This window comes from Euphorbia lathyris, chromosome 2 (assembly GCF_963576675.1).
Source record: "Euphorbia lathyris chromosome 2, ddEupLath1.1, whole genome shotgun sequence".
NCBI lineage: Eukaryota > Viridiplantae > Streptophyta > Magnoliopsida > Malpighiales > Euphorbiaceae > Euphorbia > Euphorbia lathyris.
The window spans coordinates 47,135,749-47,154,102 of record NC_088911.1 but is presented as its reverse complement, the minus strand read 5'-3'; the positions used below and the strand labels follow the sequence as shown (position 1 = coordinate 47,154,102).

The following is an 18,354-nucleotide window of genomic DNA, read 5'->3' as shown; positions in this document are numbered from 1 at the left end:
GTGATGCTGCAAAGGAAGCAGTTTGGATCAAGAAGTTCATAACTGACTTAGGTGTAGTTCCCACTATCCTAGGTGCAGTTGATGTTTTCTGTGATAACAACGGTGCCATAGCACAAGCACTAGAGCCCCGATCACACAAGAGATCCAAACATGTACTTAGAAAGTTTCACCTCATCTGGGAGATCCAGGCGAGACGTGACATTACATTACAGAGAGTTGACACTGAGAACAATGTCGCAGATCCGTTTACCAAGGCACTTGCATAGCGCCTACATGATGGTCATACTAGATCTATAGGGATTAGGGCAATGCCTGCTTGGAACTAGTCCAAGTGGGAGACTGTTGGTGTGCCCTAGTTCTTAGGCATTGGTTCATGTATATTGTATTATGCTTTTTGATTATTCTTGCATAGATACACTATTTGTGTTACATTAATAAAGGCATTAATCTAGTTCATTTATATCTTGTGCTATAATATGAATAGAGAATCCATTGATTGATAATCGTAAAACCATATCCCAAGTCTATTCTATCATGGGAATGATTAGGACCACATACTTGTATATTCGACGACTGTATGGTAGTAATTGATACTAGCCATAGCACTTGATAAGTCAGTTGTGAATATGGGTACATGTTGTATACATGTGACTGGATCGATCCGCCCGAGAAAACTACATGGTGGTTGTGTCATTAGTTTTCTTAAGTAGGTCTCTAACTATCTTCAGACCAGATTTCATTATAATATCAATATGGGATCCGGTTCACTTTGACATACGCCTAACAGGTCTGTAACAGGATGCTAAATACGGGTATGATTGGGTGAACAGGTGAATATGTTGGTATTGATATTGAAGTGATGGAATTACCACTCATGTAACAGTGAGATGATATCACAGGCCACTTGATAAGTGAGATTGATAAGTGTGTGGCCACACCCTGATAAGTAGTTTACTTATCGGATTCATTAATCTACTTAAGATCAAGAAATATCATAAACATCAGAGAGGATGACAGCCGCCATGCCTCTAGTTTATAATATCGATATCAAATGGTAAAAGAAGTTAAGAGATAACTACAGGGTCTCTGCATCTTTAGACTGCTGAAACTCTGTCTTGGTTAGGGACAGTAATGGTTTGCTAGAACCCACTTACTGTCTGTGGGCCGTGAGCCCACTGCTAGCTAAGGACAGTCCCATAGGATCGTGCACATCGAACATCTGAGTTAGAACTTATAGAACGGTACATTGGAGAGATGAAATTAATTAATTGATTGATAGTAAAATATCAAGGTAATTAATTGGTGGTTAATTAATTGATTAATTGATACTTTGTATCAAGGTAATTGATTAATGGTCTTAAGTGTTGAGTATTCAATTGATTAATTAGTTTGCGGAATGTAATTAATTAATTTGTAAATTAATGAAATTGCATTCGGTGAATAATTAATTAAATTAATACGACAATTTATTAATGATTGTTGTTTGTTTAATTGGGGTAATTAAATTTAATCCAATTATAACTAATTGCATAAAATAAATGCTATTGGTATTTATTTAAGTGATTAGGTTAGGATTGGATTAGTTTTGTAATTAACCAATTAACCCTAAACCAACTAGGTTTAGGAATACACTATATATATAAATTAAAAACACTCTAAACCTAATTAACACAATTAACCTATATGTTTTTCGGCAGCACCATAACAATTGAGATAGTGGGGTTTTTTGGCAAAGTTCTCTTTCTCTCCAGTTCTTCTCCGTTCTTCGGCTAGCACCGGTTCTGACTCAATAGCTGTTCGTGCACCTAACTACGGAGATCTTGCTACCTTGTGGATTCTTCAGCCGTCTCTAGAAGAGACAGTCCGGGTATGTTTATATCCCTAAATGGATCAAAAGGTTTTATTCAATCAATGGTTAACGGACAAAGATCAAATTAAAGGGATTAGAAATAAATTTTGAACCGCAATTCCGCTGCGCTACAGTTGATTAACTGGCTTTAATCCCTAACAATTGATCCTCAATCATCTAAGGTGTTCTAGAAATTGTTGTTTAGGACAAATCTTAATCATTTCTAGAATTAGAAAGGAGAAGCTGAGTACTCGGTTTTAGTACTTAGTGAATTAGAGTAGAAGTGAGTAGAGGTATAGAGGAAGGTACTCTTGTTATACTCAGCTTCTGATTTGTAAAGGGTTTTTGAGTCTCTACCTTTAAAGAGCTCAGTAGTGAATTGGAAATCTCGGAACGTGTTCCGGGGACAGGACGTAGGCTTAGAAGAAGCCGAACCTGGATAACTCTGCTGAGTGAAGTATTTCTAACCCTTAACTCCTTAATACATTGCTTGCTTAAAACAAACTAAAACTGACCAAGTAAAAGAGGTCAAGCTGAGTTGTGCGCTGCAAAAGAATTAGTTCAGGAATAGACTCTAAGTGCTATTTCCTGACTTAAGCAACGAAACTGACCTAGTCACCAGTTGACTAAGCCAGTGTCTTGCCGATTGCTCAGCGCCGCTGTCATATATTTTCTTCTTAAGAAAAAGAAGTTTGCCCTAATTTGTCAAAAAGGGTAAAATAGTTCCTAACCCCCCCTTGGAACTATCTTTGCAACCTTACAAGGGACCAACACCAATGACCATGTAGTGTTCTCATTAGCGGATCGATCCAATACTCCATAACCTTTATGAGTACTTATGTCAATGATCGGTAAAACACCATTATCTCCCAAGGCATATACGATTTTTTAATTCATCATTATTCCCATGATGATAACAGACTAGGGATACTTAGAATAATGTTTTTATACGCTCAAGGTTTTACTGTCCAGATCACGCATCCGACAAAATTGAGCAAACACATATTCTTGGATACTCTATTAAGTTTATTTGCACAAGTAAATAATATAATAGATTATTACCTTTTATTGATAGATAAAACATCAAATACAATGTCTTTGGACGAGGACATACACTAACATGGGTCCTTTCCTTAGTGAGGTAAGCTCATAGTTATTGGTTCTCTTGTTGTAGCTGCAACTGGTCCTCAACCATTTTCATTTAGGAGTCTTGCATGTTCTGGATGGCTGCAATAAGTGCATTATTAGAGTCAGTGGTAGGCGTCGGAGTAGTATCTTTATCCATCAAATGGTCTTCAAGGTTCTAGTGCCTCGTATTGTGCTTGTTACAGGGCTAGGTCTATTCTTCCCTGTCCAACGAAGAAGCAAGTGTATTTTTCGAGTTCTCTTGTCGAGAAGCGTGTTATTGTCTCATGCCTTCTGGTAGTTTTCCTTCCATATTATTGGGTTTTAGTTTGCTAGTCGGAAAGGCTTGTCGAGGTTTGAAGGTCGTGGGTAGGATTTACATTCACCACACCAAATACTAGGTGCGGTCCAACTTCTTGATGTTGACTTGTCCTAAAAAAGTTGACTTCCGCTAGGATGGATCGCTGATGTAAACTCTAATCACAAAGTCAATAAGGTCGTAGATCTTAACTCATAATAAAAGGAGAGTTACCCTTTACATATGTATAAGCAGCTAGTACCTCTAGATTTAGCGGCGAGATGTGTAAGGTGGTTTAAGCTCTGGGCTGCATCTCTTTGGTCCATCGTCCTCTAAAATTAAATGAGCTTAAGGAAATGGTCCGAAACATTATCACATAAACTATTGCTTCTTTCAATTCTTTGATGAGCCATACTTGATTCATACTCTAAATTACTAAAAATAAATGGTAGCAAACTATAACCAATGTAAAAAAAAAAAAACCAAGAAATGAACACGTAAAAAAAGCTAAATAGAGGTAAATAAAATAAGAACCGCAAATTAACAACAAAAGATTGCAAATAGTAAATAAAGAAATTTCCTCGATGAAGTTGACATAGAATTCAAATGGGAGAAAGATATTAACATCTCCCTCCATTGTTAACACAAACAAACAAACAATAGTTTCTGTTATACATGTATGCTGAAGAACCCCCAATTCAAATACTATCTTCCATCATAAATTAATACAAAAACTCCCCCAATTGATCCATAAATTAATACAAAAAAAGGGGGAATTAGGGTTTGAGATTGATGGAAGAAGAAGAAGGAGCAACCTTGGAGTATACCCCGACATGGGTTGTCGCAGTTGTTTGTACTGTCATCGTTTTCATATCTCTTGCAGTTGAACGTATTCTTCATCTCATAGGCAAGGCAAGCATTCTTTCTTCTTACTCTCTTTTTTTCTTTACACATTCATTAATTCATCCATTCATCCATTCATCCATCCCTTTAAAATTGCAGTTCTTAAAGAGAAAAAACTTGAAAGCCCTTTTTCAAGCTTTAACAAAAATCAAAGAAGGTACGTACGGTACATACTAATTAATTGTATTTGTATTGTTTTATAAACAACAATATTGATTAAGGAGAATTTCAGAATTGATGCTTATGGGATTCATATCATTACTTCTGGGAGTATTACAACAAAGGATTAACTCAATTTGTATCCCTGAAGAACTGGCTACTAAATGGCTTCCCTGCGACGAACCTTTGGAAGTCGAAATAGCGGCTGAATCGTCTAGTTGCCCCGAGGGACAGGTGCCTATGTTGTCAATGGTAGCATTGCATCATCTTCACATTTTCATCTTTGTTCTTGCTTGTGTTCATGTCACTTTCTGCGCTTTAACAATTCTCATCGGCAGTGGAAAGGTATATATAGTATCATTTATATTATACTCTTAATCTCTTAATTACAAGACTAAACTAGTTTGTTTAATTAATTGTAGATTGCACAATGGAAGCGTTGGGAGGATGCTGTGTTAACTAGCGGAAATCATACAGAAGAAGGTATTTCTTATGCCACTTTTCGTCGCTAAACATGTTCCAAAGGAGTTTTCGTCGCTAAATACGTAATGTTTCCAATGAAAAATGAATTAATTGCGTCGCTAAATATATAAATAATTATCAACAGAAAGTGTCGTCGTTAACAATATACTATTCGTCGGTAAATATATAATGTTTCCATGAAAATGAATTATGTTCGTCGCTAATATAAAGAACTATCAACAGAAATTTTCGTCATTAAAAATATAATGTTCGCTCGCAACTTTATATCTATGACGGATTTGACACTATTAATGGAATTTGGACGAAATTATGCGTAGCTGATGCTTGATTCCACACACAAGGAAAAAAAAAAAAAAAAAAGTGAAATCCCTATACATCTATCTTAATTAAAATTTGGATTATGTTATATATGCAGTTGGAAATGCGACGTTTACACAAGTACAAGATGATGATTTTATCAGGAAACGTTATCGTGGGAATGGCAAGGACTCTGTGTTTCAAACCTGGATAGTAACTACTAATACCTTTTTCTCACACCCATTTATCAAAGATTGTTTTTTTTTTTTTTTTTTTTTTTTGGTAATATGGATGAGTCTTGTTCTGCATTTCAGGTGTCATTTTTCAAGCAGTTTTATGGGTCTATTGCAGAATATGATTATACCACTTTGAGACTGGGTTTTATTATGGTCAGTTTTATTTCTGCTACTTATGGTCTTCAAAAAGGTTCTTTCTTTTGCTTCAATTTGAAATAATTCCTTTCCTTGTGCAGACTCATTGCAGGGGAAACCCAAATTTTAATTTTCACAGTTACATACTTCGTGCCTATGAAGCTGACTTCAAGAAAGTTGTTGGAATAAGGTTGCAACTGAAAAAAGAAGGATCTTTTTATTAAGGAAAATATATATGATGTGCTTCTTTGTAATTGGGAACTTACTAATAAATTCATTGATTGCAGTTGGTATCTTTGGATATTTGTGGCTGCTTTCTTGCTTGTAGACGTTGATGGTAAGTCAACATTCATTGATTAATGCAGATTATTAATTACCAAAGGGTCAATTTGGTAATTAATAATCTGCATTAACCAATTACCCGTACGCTTTGCCATCCTTATCGATGAATATGTTGGATATAGTAACTTATTTGTCTGATTCTTCCATATGTAGGTTGGAATTCATATTTCTGGGTTGCAGTGGGTTACTTAGTTGTAAGTTTTGCAACATGAAAAGAAGAGGAAAATAACTTATGATTGGATGGTAGTTGATTTAATTTTAATAAATATAACTTTTGCAGCTTCTATTAGCTGTTGGAACAAAATTAGAACATGTAATTACACAACTAGCTCAAGATGTTGCTGAGAAACACATAGCAGTGGAGGGAAATATAGTTGTTAAGCCTTCAGATGAACATTTTTGGCTGGGCAGACCCAAGTTGATTCTCACTTTGATACACATTATCTTGTTCCAAAATTCTTTCGAACTCGCTTTCTTCTTCTGGATATGGGTAGGATAAAACAACACTACATTTTGTTACCAATGAAGCAATTTTTATTTGTACAGGGTGGATGATTTACATTCTTTCCCAATTCTATTGCAGTTTTTGTATGGTGTTGATTCCTGTATAATGGGAGGAGTAGAGTTCGTTGTCCCGAGACTCGTTATAGGGTAAGAAATTGAACATTTCTTCTTTTAAATATCAATTTTTACAAAATCTAGTCCTAATGTGACTGTGAAATACTTTAGGATCCTGGTTCAGTTCATTTGCAGCTATAGCACTCTGCCACTCTATGCAATTGTCACACAGGTATTCCTCAAACTCTCTTCTAATTGTTTTCTTTTATTTCTGTTTCATAGATGCTATAATTATGTAACTGGTGTTTGAGTGCAGATGGGAAGTTCGTTCAAGAAAGCAATCTTCGACGAACATATTCAAGAAGTTTGCATCGGTTGGGCAAAGGTGGCCAGAAAGAAAACAAAATTGGCCGGAGGAGATGCCCCTGGCCGAGGAGGCAGCAGTCGCAGGGAGGGTTCTGGATCAACTTTGTTAAAGCCTGCAACCGAAGAATGATAAACTTGTATAATATTCAACTAATATGCATCTCAACGATGAATCAAACTGGTTTGATCACAAAAAAAGGAACTGCCTAAAAAGGACGTGCTTTTTCTGCCATCCTCGGGCCATTTCCTACACAAATTTTGAGATCCCAACTTTACTAGTATGATTTCCCATCATTTTACTTCAAACATTTGTACCAACATCACTGCATTAAGCTCGTGAACGTACAAGTTCAATATGGAAACAAAGTCTGTTTCATGTATCATTTCGCTTCGCATTATAAAAAGAAAAATATATGAGAAAATAGGGAGAAGAAATTTATAAACTTACTGTCACACCCCAGATAAACATTAAAAGGTGCATTCTTTTAGCACTACATCATAACAGTAATTTCAGTTTTCTAAAAATTTAATAAAAGAAATTCAAGTATCTAGAGAACTCACTAAATTGATATGACAAACTCTGATTTCATAAATGGGGCAAAATTATAAGCAACTCTCACGCAATGAGAGAAGCTGTAGCATAATTCATTCAGATAACTTGGCAAGATTAGCTTACATTTTTTCCTCGTCAAACACCAAGGCAAAAATAAACAGAAAACTACGAAGAAATAAATATTCTACAATATTAAGTCTTCTATTCGTATGTCGAACACTTGATAAACTATTTCACCCTATAACAAGATAGAAGAACACTTCACTTTTAGCCTTCTTTTCATTGAAGATAGGTATACAGTTACCTTCAAAGTATTTCCAGCAAGAACTGAACCAGAATCTGTCTATAATTCACCAGCCGCTCAACTGTTTGTGAATTTTAGAATTGTGAGAAGATTTACCACCCTTGTCTTTGTAAGAATTTCTGGAAGAAAGACTCTTCCGTCCCCTATGAGCTGCTGCTATGGCATGTTTTCTCTGCTTGTTAAGACGCTTTACAAGTTCAGCATCATTTTCATTGACGTCCTCATTATCTTCTTCCTGAAAAGTACAAACACTACAAGTAAGAGATATGCATACCATTAGACATCTCCAAATTAAAACTAAACAAGGTAGGTAATCTCCTATAACTTGGATCAAAAGTTTAGCATTCTATAAGACTTCTTTTATGGAGTGCAGGGAGATGTATTTATATCATGAGGTGGATTGAATGTTCAGAGGCAACTTTATTTATCAAGTCTAATACATATCAAACCCCCAAAAGGATCAGAAAGTAACAGCAACAGAGTAAAAGCACAAAGTCCCAGCAGAACCACAGACATGTATCTCAATAGAACATCATCAGACGCAAGCATTATCACTTTATTTTTAAAATGAGTTTGACATGTTATGAATGTTATCTTCTGAGGTCGGGCATTCCATGTTAACCAACAGAAATTTTCCATGTTAACCACCTGAGATGTAATTCAAGCATTCCTGCAGAAATAGAAATACAAGTATTCTATCTTCTTTCGTTTCTCTTTTGTCGATTGAACTAAGTTTCTATTTACTTCATTCATAAGTAACAAAAAAAAAGGGCGGCCCGGTCGCATTACGCGTCCCCGCTGAGCGAGGGTCCGGGGAGGGGTCCCACCACAAGGGTGTACTTGTTCAATCAATGATGAGAGAGAAACAAAGGAAATTGAGAGAACATATATTATCAAGGAATGAGAGAATAAACATAGAGTGAATTTGTACTTTTATTTCTTTAAATAGAAGCCCTTATTTATTATTCTAGCAAGAATTTCCAGTTGAAGACTTAAAGGTTATTCTCCAACTACTTGCCATACTTCAGCTTGTTTTATACGAATTCTTTATATGAACCAAGGTAAAGGGAACTTAGAGAAGAGAAGGTCCAGAGGGGTAAGTTATATGAGAATCACTAAAACCAAGATGAAGCATAGGGGAGTCAATTCAATTTGACGAAGAGTGAATGGACATAAGATCAGGGATTAAAGAAAATGATCAAACATCGAGATTATCCAGTTAGACTTTATTAAAAGAGAAGTAAGGCTTAGTAATTAATTATAAAAAAATGAAATACATGTTAAGACTACTGTTTTGAATACGCACAAAACACTGCAGGAAAAAAGGTCCAAAACCAATGCATGTTGTGAGAAATTCAAACTTCAAATCACCATGAAGTATTCGACTTCAAATAAATACCAACTTGTACCTTGTCACTCAATTCTTGTGTTGTGGAGCCACGATTTTGATCTGCTTCGCAGGTCTGCTGACTATCATCTACTTCATCAGCGTCTGAAATACAAGTCTCCTGTATTGTATTTTTAAAAAGAAAAAAAAAATATACAACTTTACAACCTCAACCAGGAATACAGAAAAAAAAAAGGTAACAATGTGCTACAACATAAATGGGAAACAAAAGCTGAACATCACACTCTCCAACAGGAAGAGAGAAAAATAAGGCATGTAAGTAATTACTAAAAGAAGAAAAGGCATATCCAGGTAATTATACCAACTGCAGCCAGGTTACATAATTTCAAAGTGACAACATAACTCTATTTGTTGCAAAAGGGTTCCTTAATTTTTAGTTTTATGTCAAATTCAATACTTCCAATGCTTCACCTTAGTCCAATCAACTCATTACAGTCAAATTAATGTTGTGTACATCAAACCTAACAATTTTTTTATGGAAGCAAATACAAAGTGAAAAACTATGATATGTCCTTAGATAAAGGGTAAATTCAGCCTTCAACTTGGCTCACAGGATTAATATTCCAAAATGTCATCTTTGTACAATTTGATCCTTCAAGTTGGCACTTTTAAAATTTCAATCACAAACGACACATGTCACTATACGCGTATCCAGAAACATGTGAAATTAAGATTGGGACACATGTCATGTTCTGACTGATTTTTCAAAAAATGCCAAGTTGAAGGGGGTCAATTGTACCAAAATTTCAATTTGGGTCAAATTAACGCTGCCAGCCAAGTTAAAGGGTGGGTCCAATTGACCGTTTAGCCAATTTGAACAAGTTAAAAATGGAATTTAACATACAATAAGAAAGTAATGGATCAGGATGGTGACTAAATGAAATACTAACAACGCAGCTTTCTGAGTGTAGGATAAACATGACTAAATGGTTAAAAAAATATATGTTTGAATAAAATTATGTCAAGCAGTCTTAACAGTAGAAAGCATCTGTATTAACTAAACCATGTAGAAAGTTTTTTGCTATATTAAAGCACTAGCCAAGATAGAGAGCTCTCATCTTCTAGATAGAAGAAAAAAAAAGTAGAGGTGAAGGAAGTTTAATAACTTATTGTGGACTTAAGGCCACAGATAAAGTTGAGTTTGACAGTGCTAAAATTGAGTTGAGAATGATGCCTTGAAGAGATGTGATTTTTCTTAATAACGCTTAGGACTCTTTGGTTCAAGGTCTGCAATCAAGGATGGGAGGAATAAAGAGGATTTGAAGATATAGCCTGTTTTTTGAATCAAATGTTTGATTCAGTAAGGAACCAGAATGTGATTACTAGAACTGCTTCTTAAGCATACAACTCAAAATCAATTTAAAAAAAAAAAAAAGGAATTTCAGTATATTTTTTTCTTCGTGCATCATATATTTTTAATTAGAAACTAATAATTTTATATTTTATATTATATTGCATATAGCTACGATTGAAGATTTGAAGTTTTAATATACATAGTAGATCCTTCTGACTTTTGACTGTGTCAGATAATTTAAATTTACTTTTCATATTCTAAATTTTATCTATTTATATAATTCTATAATTTACGTCTTTTGTTTTTCTAATTTTATAATTTTTAGACATTTATCCCACATCACAAGCTTGTATTCATGAAATTCATACACCATTAATTTTAATAACACACAAAAATAACATTTAATAATAATATATGAATATTCTTCAAAAAAATAATAATAATACTATATGAATAGATAACAATGAATCGTTGAATGATATTCGATTATATAATTATTGGTTCTGAAATTAAGTCATCACATGACAAACATAACTTCGCAAAAATATACTCATTAAATATAACTAATTCATTAACTTCCAAACTCTATTATAGTCTATTTTCTACACAAAATGTCCTGTTCAAGTTGGTACAAAACTATTTTTATACTTTCTTAACTTTTGAATTTTAATATTTTATATTTTTAAACTTTCAGTGTCGTGTGTAACGAAACTACCTTTTCTCTAGCAAATCACTTTTTGATTGACTTGATTCTTGATTTAATGGGAATCTCATTCCCTAGTGGGGAAAGGAAGACTCCACCATTCAGGAGAATCACATTCCATTCCTCTTTTTTCTTGGCAAATCAAGAGATAGCAATAGGAATCATCCATCCTGATTCCAAATCAAACCTATTTCTAAACAAACAAAACAAATGGCATAAACTCACTAATCAACAGATGAAAGTTTCTTTTCATTATCCAATGCAGGCTGAATTCATAACATATCGTATCTAATAATAATCCGATGCAGTTACAGAAGAGTAAAGCATCAGTCTGTAACAAGCATTTAGGCAGATCACTAAGTGATGGTAAAAGCTTGCAATAGATGTACCTGTTCCATCAAGTGCAAAGAATCTAAACTCCTGATTGATGGGTCATCCGACTCAGGCATCTGTTCTTCATCTGTTCCTTCTGTGTCAGAGCCTGTATTCTTCTCATTCTCACCTTCAATGAACTGAGGAAAGAGAGTCAGGAGATATCATTTGATAGTGCATGCTATAACAACAGCTAAACCCAACAAACCATTAAACAGTTACTAGCAAGCCCAGTTTTCCATAAAGGAATCGTTATTTTGAGACCCTATATTGAGGTGAAAGACATTCCTAAAACCATGAATTACTGAAACTGGAAACATAATAGGATTCAAAGCATGATAAAATGAAGCCCTCTCCATTGAAATTTGAATGGTTGTTTACAATAGAACTTTTATGAATTAGAGAAAAGTTGATCCAGTGGAGAGTAAAAGCAGAAAAAGCACAGCTGACCACAGAGAAATTTAATAAAACATTTTCACCATACTTGTTCAATGTGATCTTGATCTTTCCTTGTAAAACCACTGGCAGCAAGTTCCTTGTCAAGAAAACCAGTAGTTTTGGATATAGAAGAAAAAGAAGGTCTGCCTATGTCATCTTGATCAGCTTCTGAGCCATCATTCTCATATGTGTGTTCTTCATAAGACAGATTATATCTGAGGAGACACAAAAATAAATATCATAAAATAAAAAATGCCAGCCCATTCACATGCACAATAACATGACAAACTAGATACAAGACCAAGAAATTGTGACAGTGAAAATTCCTATCCACAATTACTACAAAAAAAATTGACATCAAATAACTGCTGGAGGATTTTCTTTTTTTTTTCTTTTTATTCAACGCATGACAAGATTGAATCGAAAAGAAAACTTCTACAAACACAGCACGAACATCCAATTGATGAAACTGGAGGAGGAATGAAGCTTTCTTAAGATTAATCATCAAAGAAACAAGTGATCCTTTAACTACATTTTCTGAATAGACCAAGTTTAGTTTTCCAGCCATCCAAATAAATCCAAATTAAATTACTAGTCTCTAGTTCCCCAGAAAAATTATAAGTAAATTGCCACTGACCTCTTCCTAAAAAACTTAAAGACGCATTCGACGTCACGATCAAAATACCTGAAATATGAAACAAAACAATAAGAAATAATACACACAAATACAATGAAAACAATAGGGAAAAATTACAGTGATTTAACTAGCAACTAGAAATATCGGATAAAGTATTGGAGAAGGGAGTAACTTACATTTGAGCATTTCTATGTGATACAGATACCATTTGGGGGAAATCAATCATTGTAACCTTCTCGTCGTCATCAATCTACAGACCATAATGATTCAGTCAAAAAAATGTTACACTTCTAGCAGAACTTCGCAATTTAAAAAAAAAAAATTGATATCGAAGTAATCACAAAATGAAACAACCCAATAGATGTGCTCACATCCTAAATGAAGTGAGCGCATGATTCCAGTAAGAAAAACAGAGCCAGACGAACACGTGAAGTGACTCAAATGCATACCATGATGTTAAACTCATTGAAGTCGCAATGAATAAGACCATGTTCCGCCAGACGAACAACAAGACCAACTATTGTTTCAAACACTGTGTCTGGATTTTGCAATTGCTTCACCTGCACACTGTTGCAAAAGAAGTGTATAAGCTCATTGTTCATGGAAGTAAAATCTTCAATAACTTAAGTATGACATACCCAAGAGAAGGGTAACCTTTTCAGATAGAGAAATGGTGAGAAAAGAGCATACAAAATTATCGAAATAACCACTACAAAATCGAGATAATTACAGAATATTCATCCACAAAAGAGAATTGTTTCACGAAAATTATAAAAATATCCATGGCAAGTTGTAACAGCAGAAGAATGTAAATTAATACAAATGAAGAGTTAACTTTTGGTGAATGAAACTATGAACAGGATGTGAAGTTATCTTACAGCGGATAACCTTGAACAAGTGACATAATAACACAATGCCTATTGCAGTCCACGGCTCTTGGAACTGGAAACCCATGTTCTTCCAGAGCCTACACCAGCAAGCACATCCCATAAACAACAGTTACAATAACTATCACCCATCACAGTCAATAAATTTTAAAGACACACAAGCAGAACCTTCATAAAAGCGAACTCTTTCAGAGCAGCAAGTCGGGACAGGTAGAGCCAATTATAACTCCTACGATGCCTTAGGTAATCACGCTTAGATTTGACAGCTCTAAAAGAAACTCTACCAAGTCTGTGCAACTTCATAGCCAATATCGTACCATCCTCTGTAGCAACCTCAAATATATCTTCAATAAAATGAAAAAGAAAATACAATCTCTATCAGATATCAAGATAACATAAACAAAATAAAGATATAAACAAAATACCAAAATAAGAGTTAAAATAATGCACTTATTAACAGTTCAAATACATACCAGACTCTTTTCCAACCCCAATTTGACGACCAACAGCTGCAAATACTCCACGATTAACCATCGTTTTAATTGCAAGGAAATCATAACCAAGGTAGGTGAGCCGAAACCCATCATCTGCACCAATATAAGAATCGGTAACTAAATAAGTTGGCAAACTTCAAATAGTAATTATGTAGATACTATAGCGATGTGTATTTTTACTCACATTTGGAAGAGTCATGGTGTAGAAGCTTATGCTTGAGCAAGTTTTTTAAAACCTTGTACGTTCCTCCATGTCTAAAGTAATTATTAGGACATAATGGTGTCATATTAATTGAAACAAAGTGAAAAAAACAGAAATAATGTGAAAAAGAACATACTTGAGACAAGCTATACGGGCAATGAGTTCAGAAGGTACAATTTCGTGCTGTTAGAAAAGGGGAGACATATCAGAGATTCAGGACTATTATAAAGGAAATACTAATAATATATATTTGAGAATATAGGTACATACATTCCTCATGCCCATCTCAACAGCAGTAAGAACTCTAAAATCATCTTTTGAGAGATATCTTAAGACGTCCACGTCCAATTTCATGTTTGCTTATCTTATAACTGTTAAGCAAAAAAAAAATCAAATAGGGAAATCAACTATCAAGCAAGTGTTACGGAGATCATTTAAACTCATATTGAATCAACAGCTAAGCTTCTCCTTATGTGGAGAGCTTCCAAATTGATATGTAAAGAAACTGAACTTATTAGTAGCTGTCGATTAGCAAGCAATTTGGTAGGCAACGTTTCACACTAAGAATTTCCTTGAGAAACAAAAACGAAAACAGAAAATAGAATCTCACAAATCCTCAGCAACTGTATTTAACCATTAGCGAACTTCTTTTCTAGAGAAAAGAAAAAGATTAAGGTGAGGAATTAATGAGTGCAACGCAAATTCTAATTATCACTCGTTTCGCTAAATACAATGCTTAGATACAGCATAAAATTTGCCAAAAGCAATAAAAAGAAACGACGAATATCACCATTTTGACGAGAAAACAGCGTCTCATAGGCAAATCGTAAGTAGGACGAGGTTCTACCTGTCAGGTGGCGGTGGGAAGTGACCGGAGTAATCAGTGACTGCAGAGGAAGAGTATGGTTTAGGGAGGGAATTCTGAACCTGAACCCTCCAAATTGGGGTTTCGAAGGGTTAAAAAATTAGTTTGCAAAATTACCCCTATCTATTTGTGTAATACCAGATTGAACCTCCAACTCAAATCACGATCTCTGTCGCAACTTTCTAGTGGCACCGGGTCGGGTGAATTCCGTTTTCTAGTGCATATTATTTTGGGTAAAGTTCAAATAAAACCCCTGTAATTTCATTAATTTTCAGATAAAGGACTGTGGTTTATTTTTTATCAAAACGAGGACTGAGGTTTTTAACTTTAGCAAAATAAGGACTTTTTTTATTGATACTATTAAAATCACCTTTAACAACTTAAAAAATGACATATTTTAAGAACTATTAATATTCCAAGCAACTTTAATTCTTCAACTTTTTTATTTCGAGATAATTTAGATGATGTTTGGTAAAGAGAGAGAAAGTTAATGTTTAGAGAGAGAAAGTTTCAAAAAAGGTGATTTTCTAAAATAAAAAATGTAGTTCCATATAAAATATGACATTGAATAACTTTAATTCTTGAAAATTTTCATTTTCAGGTCGTTAAAAATAATTTTAATAGCATTAATAAAAGTGTGAAACATCAGTCCTCGTTTTGACAAAAAGTAAACCACGGTCCTTTATCTGAAAATTAGTGAAACCACAGAGGGTTTATTTGAACTTTCCCCTATTATTTTCTATCGTTGCTTAAATTCAGTTATTTCTGTAATTTATTATTATTTATTATTATTGTTATAATTATTTATAATTAATTTAGTATTATAATTATAATTGTTTTATAATTATAATTATTTTTATATATTATTTATAATTTAGTATTTTTTATATACAGTTGATTATTATTTATATATAATCTATTATTTATTATTATTTATTATAAATATAATTATTTATATATAATTTATTATTATTTATATATATTTTATATATTATTTATAATTTATAATTCATCATTATTTATTATAATTTATCTTTATTTATTATACTTATTTATATATAAAATTTATCATTTCAGTTCACTAATTTCAGTTTAGTTCAGTAGCATTCAGTTTAGTTTACTTAATTTCAGTAAAAAAGAATAGGGTCTTATTTTCTATTCAAAAGTTGCAACTAACACTTTGAGGTTATTATCGATTACCGATCTTGTTAACAAAAGTTTTTCTTTTTAATTTTTAAATATCTTTTGATTCGGAATATCAGCCTTGGGCCCAGATGGCCCATAGGCCCAACAAGGCCCAGGAGGAAAGGGGCAAGAGACCTCAAAGGCCCAAGGGGACTTGCTATAAATAGGGAGGAGACTACCAAGACAAGGGGGGATCGGGTAACATATTTCCTAACTCATTCACAACGAATATATAATTCTTTTGAGCGACTAACTGTCTTGATCGTCGGAGTGTACCCAGGGACCACTCCCCGCACAGAGACGACCCTCGGAGAACACGAGCACCTTTCCCGAAGAGACCTCGGATCACTGTTCTGCGTGTCCTAATTATTTGGTGCGGTGAAGGTGGAATACAAGTGACTTCGGAGCCTCCAGCAAGATGCAAACGCCAACTGAGTCCGCTCCAACACAAGCGCCGGAAGTGGGAGCAACTAGCTCCATGACAAACATCGAGCGTTCCGGACCGACCATTCCAATTTCCCCTAGAAACCTGGGACCACTAATGGAAGAGGTGAGCCCGGAAGAAGAAGAGACTTACAATACCATGCAGCTCCTCAGTGCGATACAAGGCTTTCAGACCACTCAAGCTATTCATACGGCGGCTCAGATGAAGATCATAGACCAACAGAGAAGCTTGCAGGAGGAAAACGCCAAAATCTGGCAGTACCTCAAAGAAGCAGCGGAGATAAAAAGAGAAGGCGTGCCTCCGGGGGAATCCTTAGGACCCGGGGTACCCGCAGGGAGAGGAGCCGGTGCCGCCATGGCTGGAGAAGGCGGTGCGCGATGCGAGGAGACGACAGCCGCAAGCAGCGAAGACATGTTGGAACTAAAGATCCAGGGCTTTCTAGACAAGAGAGCTCTCGGAGGCATCATGGGAGGAAGCATCACATCCAGTAAGACACCGCTGGTGCAAAGGATCATCGAGGCAAGGTTCCCACGAGACTGGAAGGCTCCTCGCCTATCACAATATTCGGGAACCGAATACCCAAACGACCACGTGGCATCTTTCATGAGCACCATCAACTTATATTCAAAACACGAGGACATCATGTGCAAAGTCTTTCCCACCACTCTCTCATCCAGTGCCCAAGAGTGGTATCGAGGACTAGATCCTGAGTCAATTGAATTATTCGATCTCCTAAAAGTCCTTTTCCTCTCCTATTTCGTCGCGGCAGCAAAAGTAAGGAAGATAAGTTCGGACCTCAACGGGCTCAAGTAGCGAGCGAGCGACCGAGCCACTGTGTAACTTTCTTTCTAGGTTCCACCATATGGCCTCTCAAGTCAAAGGCCTCAACCTCGAAGTGGCTCATGATGCCCTAGAAAAAGGGACCTCGTGTGAGCCCCTAAAGCAGAAGTGCTTCAGAAAGATGCCGCGATCCTTCGAAGAGCTAATGAACATGGCACAGACCTTCATCCGGTATGATGACTGCGATCGGCCGACAGGGTACGAGGAATCGGAAAGAGACAAAGCTAGAGGAGACTCTCACAGTCAGGAAAAGAGCAAACCAATCGCAGAGGCACGAGACGAGGGCCGGGCACGCAAGGAGGCCCCGATGCCTTTTCCTGTTCGGGTTGAGCGAGCAAACCTTGAGCGCAGGGGGGACCGAACCCGCAGAAAGGAGGTGCATTATGCTGCTCAGAGCCGGCCTCACCGATTCACACACCTGACTCTGCCGACAGACAAAGGCAAAACCCGTGTCGAGAAGGAGTACTGCAAGTATCACAAATCCTCCGGGCACTCCACGGAGAACTGCTACCAGCTGCAGAAAGAAATTGAGCGGATCACGGAGCAAGGTGCACCACCAAAAGCAGTTAGACAGAGGGAGCAGAGCCTGAAGCAACGGGACACCGGCCGAACAGACGAACCAAAACGACCAAGGTACCACGGGGAAATCCACGTCATAAGGAAGGGAGCACCAGCACTCTGCCCGCCTCCAGAGAGCTCTCGAAAAAGAAAAGCAATTGATCAGACCCTGACGTTGCAGTCACCACTCCAGACCAGCCATTCGGAGGCCCTCGTTGTCACCATCAACATCGCCGGCTTTAAAATGCATCGAGTGCTGGTGGACACAGGAAGCTCGGTGAACTTGCTCACCTGGAGAGCGCTCCGCGCAATGAAAAATACTCACACGGCCCTCCGAGCCGGAACTTTTCCCCTAGTTGGCCTATCAGAAATTGAAGTCCCCGTAAAGGGATTCATCTCTCTGTCAACAATCTTGGCC

At 36.1% G+C, this 18,354-nt stretch overlaps 2 protein-coding genes across 3 annotated transcripts; one reads left to right on the top strand and one right to left on the bottom strand.

Moving 5' to 3' along the window:
* Window positions 1-4,064: 4,064 nt before the first annotated feature.
* On the top strand, window positions 4,065-7,037 carry LOC136220478 (MLO-like protein 1). Its single transcript, XM_066008290.1, has 13 exons — window positions 4,065-4,184; window positions 4,275-4,332; window positions 4,408-4,679; window positions 4,757-4,817; window positions 5,233-5,327; window positions 5,429-5,503; window positions 5,587-5,675; window positions 5,773-5,822; window positions 5,981-6,021; window positions 6,108-6,317; window positions 6,411-6,478; window positions 6,557-6,617; window positions 6,702-7,037. Exons 1-13 carry the CDS (start codon window positions 4,065-4,067, stop codon window positions 6,879-6,881), a joined length of 1,380 nt encoding a protein of 459 aa, XP_065864362.1. The 3' UTR covers window positions 6,882-7,037.
* A 285-nt stretch (window positions 7,038-7,322) lies between these two features.
* LOC136218066 (uncharacterized) lies at window positions 7,323-15,041 on the bottom strand. 2 transcript variants are annotated; one of them, XM_066004807.1, is made up of 14 exons: window positions 14,891-15,041; window positions 14,314-14,414; window positions 14,180-14,226; window positions 14,026-14,096; window positions 13,821-13,934; window positions 13,516-13,691; window positions 13,339-13,427; window positions 12,910-13,027; window positions 12,637-12,710; window positions 12,461-12,508; window positions 11,870-12,038; window positions 11,403-11,525; window positions 9,018-9,116; window positions 7,323-7,843 (listed from the first exon to the last, which is right to left on the bottom strand). In XM_066004807.1, exons 2-14 carry the CDS (start codon window positions 14,395-14,397, stop codon window positions 7,655-7,657), a joined length of 1,401 nt encoding a protein of 466 aa, XP_065860879.1. In that variant the 5' UTR covers window positions 14,398-14,414; window positions 14,891-15,041; the 3' UTR covers window positions 7,323-7,654. The 2 variants fall into 2 exon arrangements, with proteins under 2 accessions (XP_065860879.1, XP_065860880.1); XM_066004808.1 differs by having other exon boundaries at window positions 14,834-14,989.
* Window positions 15,042-18,354: the final 3,313 nt, after the last annotated feature.